At 38.9% G+C, this 10,034-nt stretch overlaps 1 protein-coding gene across 1 annotated transcript; it reads left to right on the top strand.

Annotated features, from left to right (window-relative positions):
• Positions 1-131: 131 nt before the first annotated feature.
• On the top strand, positions 132-3,834 carry Smp_105820 (SEL-1 like protein; the record flags this gene model as incomplete). Its single annotated transcript, XM_018799223.1, has 3 exons — positions 132-289; positions 3,218-3,371; positions 3,805-3,834. The coding sequence occupies 3 exons, from the start codon at positions 132-134 to the stop codon at positions 3,832-3,834; spliced, it is 342 nt and encodes a 113-aa protein (XP_018651033.1).
• Positions 3,835-10,034: the final 6,200 nt, after the last annotated feature.

Here is a 10,034-nt window from a genome sequence, read left to right as displayed (position 1 = left end):
CGATTGTCACCACTAGTGTTCTTGTTTACTATACTGCTAGTAGTAAAATGTTCTAAGTTATTATCTACCATGTATTATCCTGTTCTTATTTTTTTTACTATTATCTATATTATTTAGCCGTATTAGGTGTGATGTATTTATATGGGATAGGTGTGAAAGAAGATTGGGATAATGCTTTATTCTGTTTGTCTGAAGCTTCAGCCAGAGGCAGTTTATATGCTAAAGCAAATTTAATTTATTTTTACTATCGACGGAAAATGTTTACAAATGTATGTTACTTGGCTAGCAGGTAATATATATAATTTTAATTGCCAAAATGTATTACCCCTATCATGTAATCTAAAAAAGACTATCTTTAATGTAACTGTATATTTTGTCTGGATAGGTTTGTGTTATGAGTCTATAACTAACAAAGTGTTCTGATTTGGTAATAAGAAGTCTGTAATGATACTAGTCTATCTTAATTGCATATAGACAGATATTATTTTGTAAATTGGAGACGAGACTAAAATGAATCTAAAAAAGGAACGAAACTACGAACAACAACTGGATATTTCGTTTTATCATTTTTGACTGACAGTTCCTACTTTTATCTAAACCAAACTATTTTCTAAATATCAAAATATATGATTACTTTCGTTTCTAACAACAACGAAACATATTAATCCCTTTAAAATGTACAGCTTTTATCATCGAACTTTCTCTGACGAATGGCTTCTCAGTATATTGCGTGCTGATTTTATCAATTCTTAGTATCGGATTCCATTTCATCATTCTTTTCCTTATTAAACCCACATATTCAGCGATAACGACATATTTACAAAGAACTTTTTTGTACTCGTTTGTTGTTTAAATTAACTGCAACCGTCGGATGGAACTGTAATCGTAATGAACGAGGACTCAAGTGTGGGAAACCAATTTATCATTGAATGTAAAATTACAGTGCTTTGCTATGATATACATATACATTATTTGCACATCTTCCTGCAGTTTCCCTTTAAATGCTTCATGATTCCTTCAATTCTGTTGTTATTACAATTACTCTCTCTTTGTATTTCTGTTCTCTTCGATTCAATCTTCTGCTGCCAAGCATTCCACTTCCGGTTGGTATTACATACTACTTATATCTGTCAAAATTATAGCATAAACCAAATAATCATTTTATTCTATTCGACATAATTCTTTTTTATTTTGACGAATCATTTTCGTTGTAGTGGTTGAATGGAAGAATGATTCATTATCTTATCATTTATTAGACCATTAAAAAAATAGCTATTAGGCATTTTTGAGCTCTAATGGTCAAGTTTGTTGACGTTAGAATTAAAATGTCATTTTATTTTGATTGTTACTTTGTACTTGTTTAGTGGAGTACCATTAGCATCTTCACAATGCTTAACCGATACTTTCATGAAAGTACTCCTAGTAGAAGTGAAGAGATTAATAGTCGAAAGAATCCTCTGTATATTCCAAATAAATTTCAAGTTTAAATCAAAAAGTAAATGTCCGCTGTTCTTGCCTCATTAAAAGTTTTACTGATGTAAACATATATATTGAAAAATTTCTTTCTAAATATCCTCAACACTAGACATCAGCTGTTTATGTATTCGTCTGGAACTTGACCCTACTTTCTATATTATTGCTAAACGGGAACATCAGACAATTTCAACTTGAGATTTTATTTATAATGAAAGTTAATAAAAACTAAGCTTCTTTCTGCTGCTCAGCAAATCTAGCAGTACATATCTAAGGCACTTGTTAAAACACAATGCATACCCATCAAGCCTTCTGAATGAGATTAGTTTAAATTTACTATTTCAATTGATTGACGACATAATATGAATTACGATTGTTTCTTGACTTATATTACTTTATTATAAGAATTGATAAGATATTATTATTATTATTTAAACACATAAATATTGGTACAAGGAAGCACCAGATACATATGCGCCTCACAGATCTCATTCGATTTGTGTGAGGGCTGTAATACTGCCCAGGTGCCCGAACTGAAGCAGGTGGTTTTCTTAGGGGCCCACACCCGGAGCCTTTGACCGAAAGATCTGATCCACAAGGCAGTGGAGCATCGTAAGGAGATGCAGTCCCATGGTAGCCGGTGATCAACGATTGATTCGTACGCCATTCGTTCCATCAGGATCCTGGAGCCCATGTTCACCGTTGGTTTGGAATCAGGGTTTTCCAACTACCCTAGGTGGACTCGCCGTGTCCACCAACCCGGTTAAAGCGCCGGACATTCGCTTTTCGTCCTCTCAATTTCGTAAACAACAATAAGGCCACGAGAAGGCAGTGAGTAGGACTTCCCTGGCAGAGGCTATATATTCGCTGGCCATGTGAGAGCATTTGGAGAGGGAGAGCGGACTCTCCCCACTCTCGGCCGTACCAGGGCATTTGGGGGCTAAGGAACAATAACGGGGCGGACTTGCATGCATATAGCAAACAATTCTCTTTGAACCTAGCACATAACAATACTGTCATGCACTGTCCCATCGCCCTTGGCAGATCAGGCAACCCGAAATTCACGAGAACACCATCAGGGCATACGACAGGCTAGGTGATTGCAGATTACTTAGAATCAACAGAATCAAACTAGAAATGCTGCTCAGTAATTCCTGGTTCTGTTTAAGTGATTATTATGAAATCTTGACGAAAATTCTAATATTTAACAGAAAAATAATTTTTGTTGATGACAGAGATAAGTTTTGGATAATTTCTTGCTATTACTATAAAATGCAGAATTTATCACTTTTGAATCAATTATAGTCAACAAGTACCATACTTGGTTAAAATATGAAAACTATTTAAAGTAAAATAGGTTACGTTAATAGGCAAATAAACACACTGAAGGATGACTTCGTATTCGAGAAGTGTATGTTATTTGCGATCTAATAATCTGACTCATTTGTAACTTACCTAAATATAATTTTACGTTGTTGTTTCACAAGAATTTCGCCAAAACGCAGGGAACAATTATTTACCTAACATTAATGTCTTTATTCACTGTTCTTTACTACGAACTGTTAACTGATTTGAATAACTTCAATATCATAAGAATTGCTACGATGAAAATACACGACAATTATCTTCTATCTAATTTGAATAATTTACCTATTCCAAGTAATTCATAAATATACATTAGCTTTACAAACTTAATTAACATTTGATTGTTTTGTAAATATTTTTCTATGCTCTTTCACAACAGAATGGTAACTTGTGATAATTTTATGACATCAGAATGTATACAAACATTTCAATATCGAGCTATGTCAATGGCGTGTTTTCTTTATGCATTATGCTTAAAAAGTGGTAAAGGTGTACAAAAAGATGAATCATTAGCTAATCAACTATTCTCCAAGGTTTGTACATTTACTTCATGTATTGTTTTACATTCATAGAATTGGTTCGTTTATTTAACTGTGATCGTATCATCAAGCTATTGCTATAACTTCAGTTCTTTTTCACAAATAGGTCAAGAGTTAAACGTTTTAAAGAATAAAATAAATTCATTGCATTTTGTTTCATTTAATTTCCTAAATGCTTTTCATTAAAAAAGATGTTTAAAGTGTTCATTTAGGACGTAAACTAGTATAAAAATATTCTTTATTCTAACAATGTCCCTAGTTCTTATTATTAAACTCAAAAGTATATTACATCCAACCAAGTTTCAGATATCTAATAAGATTAGTTTTTTAAAATGTTTATTCAAAAGATTTTGATGATAGGTTATAGGTGTTTGCAATATTAGAATGTGACAGCAAAACTTATGACAATATACTAATTGATTCATAGGATTCTGAGAGTGAATATGCTAGTGATTAAAAAGATGCTGAAGACTAAATATAAGGAAAAACAGCAACAAAGAAATAAATTGATGTGACCAAGCAGAATGGTACGATAATAATGGATGAATAGATAACAAGTACCGATTGGTGCTTCCAATCACCTTATATCACCTACTTGAGAGACTATAAAGTCATTATTTGAACTTTGATCATAAAAACTGATCATTCACAAAAATATAACACTTTAAGCATATTTCATTTCATCTAGAACCACAACTGAAAAAATAATTGCATGGCTGACTGGTTCAACATCGGAATAAGTCAGTCAGTTAATAACATCACTGAGGATGAATTTGTGTCAGTCCATGTTGCCATGGCAAGATGACCAGAGTTTGACAAGATAAATAGAACAGAAAGGGAAATAACACAAAATGCAATACAAATCTCGGCACGAGAAATATGTTTTTAAAGAAACAAATGGGATTGAGAAATGAAGAGTTAGAGATTATGCTAAAACTAAGATTCAGTGGAAAACGGAGGTTGTTAGAAACTGCAACCGATTTTAGGGAATGTCCCTAAAAGTTTTCACCTGTAGATTAAGGTTGTCGTCCAGGCTCCAAGCCTGGGCTCACAATGGGACTTAAGAGTCCTCTATGTAAAAATAAACAAGTTACCATTAATTTATTAAGTTTAAACAGAGTGATATAACACTTTCCTCGTTGCAATTTAATGAGATTGTTTTGGTGTTCTTGTAATTTTCTCATTGTTCCATACATTGTAGAGTGTTGAATGGGACTCATCATTAGCCGCAAGATATGTAAATTTAGTTATAGCAGGCGAATTGTAAATATGGAGATGGAAAACAAACTTTAAGAATTCAATCTGACCTTACCATAATTTCTTTGATACATAACACGCGATGACTTCAAATTCAATAATTTCCTCCTAAATATTTTTACATATATTTTCCTCAATATCTTAATTTATCGGTATAAACTACTGCTTTTTTGTAAACTTTATACGTTAATTTAATAAATAAACTATCTTCCTATCGAATTCTTAAAATGTAATTCGTCACTGTGTTCAAATAGCCTTTATCCGTGTGAAAGCACTTACTAACATAATAGAGTAGTGGGAAAAAGTATTCGGACGTGATTGGTACGTTACCGTTACGGAAGGAAATCGTGATTATTAATTATTTCTTATGAATACATAAAAGTGGAATTCCACTAACTAAACAAAATTTATCCGTTCCAAGCCCCTGAAAATATCGTAGTTTTGTGAAATATATCCTATTGATTGAATTAATAAGAACCCTTGTTTTCTTTACCGATTGATCACACTTAGCAGTAACCGGTGTAATGTATTCCATAAGAGATGAAATGTAACTCGCAGTTGAATCAAAGACGTGCGTTTCGTCTGATTTTTGACTCGTTATAGAATGTGCACACACTAACTGATACTGACCAACATTTCAATTAGGAACATCAACAATGGGATAATTCGAACCACTGCAAATTGAATTACAATGTGATATCAATTTATTTTTCCAACAGTGGTAAAATTTTGTTGGTTTACGTGACTCAACATGTATTCTCTACCTACATTATTATGATTTCCAGCATTGCTTATAACAATACAACTAACTTTGAACATTCATCGTACTGCTGCCACCATCTAAATTCATTTTATGAAGTACCACCAACTTCCTAGGGTATGAATATCTTAAAGGTATGTAGGTTTCTTAGTAAGTTTATTTTAAAATGTACAATTATTAAGTGTTATGTTTAACCATCAGCTACTTTCTTTAGTTAACTATTCATTCTTCACGATTTTTGTTTTAGCATGGTTCTTTCTGATTTATAAGATGAACTTGTAAATGTTCTCTCTAGTGGCAGTTTATTTTTTCCCAGTAATCTCTTAAAATTAGTTTATTTAACAAACTATCATCTGATATTTAAATGGGAATTCCACTTGGACCTCTTTTGTTATCATAAAAAACATCTTTGGTCAGAAGTGACATCATGTTAAAGTACAACATTATTTTCGGAATACATTTATTTATTTATTTAAACACATATATATTGGTACAAAAGGGCACCAGATACATATGAGCCACACAAAATAATGAAAGTAGGAAAAGAAGGGATGAAAAGATAAGGCGGACTGAAATGTACAACCAGAAGACTCTTTCAGTTAAGAAAGTTAGAACCACTCTTTATGTAGAAAGTAAAAGAAGGTTGCAGCAAGATCGCCACTGGCTTCTATTCTGAACCATATCTGATAACGTCTCTAGCCACTGTGTTGCACCATCTCTCGGACCCCAGCCAGGGAGTCGTGAAGGACCAACAGAAGCTAGCCCTTTGCAGCTCTCTTTCATGCCACGACACCATGTCATACACTGACCTCCTCTCCGCTTTTTCCAACCAGTCCCAGGGTCGGCAAATAATGCACGACGTGGAAGTCTCTGGGACGACATTCGTAAAACATGTCCAAGCCACCGAAGTCGGTGTTTCAAGATGGTAACACCAATTGAATTATCGTCTCTGCGCCCGAACACACGGTGCCGAACCTCTGCATTACTAACATGGTGTTGCCACTGAATGTCAGCAATCCTTCGGAGACAACGATGATCGAACACAGAGAGTCGTCTAACATCCTCAACTCGGAGAGGCCAGCTTTCACAAGCATAGAGCAAAACTGCTCTCACCGACGCGTTGTAGATCCGACCTTTTACAGCCAGACTAACATCACGAAGGCGCCAAAGATGGCCCAGATTGGCATAAGCCGCTCTGTCTTTCCTTATACGTGCATCAATCTCATCACTCACGCCCCCACCAGCACTTGTATAGCTACCTAGATACACGAACTTCTCAACTACTTCAATCTGCTCACCATCTAGGGTGAGTACAGGATGAGAATCCTGCCAGTCTTGTAGGAGTACTTTGCACTTGGAGGGTGCAAGGCACATGCCGTACCTGCGGACACTGATTGCCAACTGATTAAGTGCGGATTGCATGCCTTGGGCATTATCGCACAGTAAGACAATATCATCCGCATACTCAAGGTCGAGAAGTCGTTCTCCAGGCAATATATCCACACCGCCATTACTTACATCCATCAGAGCTGTTTCCAGGATGTCGTCGATGGCAAAGTTGAAGAGGAATGGTGAGATCGGGCAACCCTGCCTAACCCCACTGCTCGAATGGAACAAGGGAGAAAGGTGGTTGTATGCCCTCACTCTGCCTGAGGTGTTCGTATACAGGGCCTTTAAGATGTTAATGAACTTCTCAGGCACACCCTTCTTCAATAGACAATCCCAGAGAACAGTCCTGTCCAACGAATCGAAGGCAACCCTGATATCAAGAAACACTACGATTATTGGCCTGCGATAAGTATGACGGTGTTCTAACATTTGGCGGAGGGTGAAGATGTGATCAATGCATCCTTGACCAGAACGAAAACCAGCCTGCTCCTCGCGAGTCAATCGTTCTCGGGTTTTAAACAACCTACGAAGAATGATAGAAGCCAATAGTTTGGACGCAATCGGAAGTAGACTTATCCCCCGATAGTTATTACAGGAACAACGTGAACCCTTTTTAAAGATAGGGACGACTATTGACTCATTCCATGATGTTGGAACACTTTCTTGCTCCCAAACCTTTGCAAACAACACCGTCAGTTCCTTAGCCAGAAAGTCACCACCATCTTTAAAAAGAGCCGGAGGTAAGTCATCTGGGCCAGGTGATTTGTAGCGCTTCAAGAGTTGGAGTTCCTTGCGGACTTCCGCCTCGTTTGGTGGATCAGTCGTCACCGGCCATGGGGGGGGGCAGGACAAACTGGTTGATGTTGCCGGAGCAGCAGGCCAGTTGAACTGCCCTTCGAAAAATTCCACCCATCGTCCAAGACGTCGACAGATGTTAGTGATTGGCATCCCGTCATCCTCGTAGATTGTTTCACTCACACCAGACTTCTTGCTGCCAGTGGCTCGGATGAGTTGGAAGAGCATCTGGCAGTTACCAGATGCAGCTGCTGCTTCCATCTCATTAGCACGCTCCGACCACCAGGCTTCTCGGTCCTTACGCAAGCTTTGCCCGATTTCATTACGTAACAGCCTTCGTTTGTGGTCAAACTCACGGTCACCCGGAGTAGACCGACGGGCTTCCATCAGTTGTAAGGAGCCAGAAGAAACCCAGTGCTTGTAAGCGGGACGTTTCACGAAGCCGCAAGCGGCTTTACTCGCCATTTTCATGGCGTCGTGAAGATGCAACCAATGCTCATCTATACTTTTCGGTGGGGTGGTAGCTAGCCTAGAGGCTAGCTCCGCTCGATACTTACTTGCAACAGAAGTTGCAGCCAGTTTACTAACATCGATCCGTTGATGGCGGTCAATCCTTCGGCCACTGAAAAGTAAGGTGAGATTGGCGCAGACCAGGGCATGATCAGACTCCAGATAGGTACTCCAAAAGGAGCGGCAGTCTTGTACACAACCACGCCAGCGGTAGCTGATTGCGATGTGATCAATCTGAGTCCAGGCTCGAGATGCAGAGGGAGGACGCCAGGTGGCACACCGGCGATGACTGTGCCGGAAGTTAGTGCTAGCCAGAACCAGGTTGTGGTCTGTGCACAGTTGCAGTAGACGGTCCCCGTTATCTGTCCTGCGGCCAACAAGTCCCCATCGGCCACCTAAACGACTCTCTTCTGTGCCTAGACGCCCGACCTGTGGATTCAAGTCTCCGCCTAATACTACAATATCTGTCGAACGCGCTTTCTGGAGAAGAACTGTTAACTGGTGGTAAAACTCATTCTTGATTGCATCCGGGCTGCAATCTGTCGGGGCATAGGCGGAGATGACGAAAAGACACCGTTTCTCACGCCGGTTTCTTCTCACTTTGATGGAACTTTCTAATCTAACAGCACATAACCGACTGTTAATGGGGATCCAATCGATTAGTGCTGCCTCAGCCCTAGCGCTTAGTGCAACACCAACGCCAGCAAGACCAGACGAGGATGCCACAGGATCCCCGGATAAGCGCACGTGGAACAAGCTTTTCGAAGCGACAGATGGAGAGCGAATTTGTAGTACTTCACTAGAGTCTTGAATACGGGTCTCGGATAGACAGCAAACATCAACATTAAGACTTTCTAAAGACATAGCCAGCCCCATCTGTTGTCCGATCTGCATTAGTGTGCGAACGTTGAAGGAAGCCAGCTTGAACGGCGTACGTGGTTTCAGAAAGACTGCTTCAGTATTCGTAATCGGTGGAAGCATTCACTTTCAACCAGACAGTGACTGGAGATCGTTTAGATAGGACAGACTTTCCACCATGGGCGAGCTACTGCATAAGTTGGAAAGGAAGGATACACAATTTGGGAATAAAGGGAGTGAAAAAGCGACGTAGTAAATAATAGTAATAATAATAATAGTGTAAATTGTCTTGCTTCTAATATGAGCGAGAATAGTATCGTCAATAGAATTCATCATTTCATTTATTTGTGTGTGGGCTGTGATACTGCCCGGGTGCCCAAACCGAAGCAGGTGGTTTTCTTAGGGGGCCACACCCCGAGCCTTTGACCTAAAGGTCTGATCCACAAGGCAGTGGAGCATCGTGAGGAGATGCAGTCCCATGGTAGCCGGTGACCAACAGCAGGTTCATTCGCCATTCGTTCCATCAGGATCCTGGAGCCCATGTGCACCATTGGTTTGGAATCAGGGTTTTCCAACTCCCCTAGGTGGACCCTCCATGTCCACCAACCCGGTTAAAGCGCCGGACATTCGCTTTTCGTCCTCTCACTTTCGTAAACAACAATAAGGCCACGAGAAGGCAGTGAGTAGGACTTCCCTGGCAGAGGCTATATATTCGCTGGCCATGTGAGAGCATTTGGAGAGGGAGAGCGGACTCTCCCCACTCTCGGCCGTACCAGGGCATTTGGGGGAATACATAACGTAATAATTGTTAATATTTCAACGATGGAGTTATTCTTAATAAGCAGTGTGTGAAAAACGTGTACTGTAGAAAAGTAGCATAAATATAGTGTACTGTGTTTCGGAACGATGGATGCCATACTTTTGTTATGGAAGTTATACTAAATAGTTTAATCAATAGAATACAACTTGGTGTTTTACGACACTTCTGTGTTCATCATTACCTGACGCTATCTTTGTGAAGGGCAAGAAAGTAAGATTTTGACGGAGTTTTGTTCTCTGAGCTACAAATCTTCTCCACCATCTCAAGA

Source organism: Schistosoma mansoni, chromosome 3, assembly GCF_000237925.1.
Source record: "Schistosoma mansoni strain Puerto Rico chromosome 3, complete genome".
In the NCBI taxonomy this organism is placed as follows: Eukaryota; Metazoa; Platyhelminthes; class Trematoda; order Strigeidida; family Schistosomatidae; genus Schistosoma; species Schistosoma mansoni.
The sequence above is the reverse complement of the archived record's forward strand: the minus strand, read 5'-3'. Positions and strand labels throughout refer to the sequence as shown.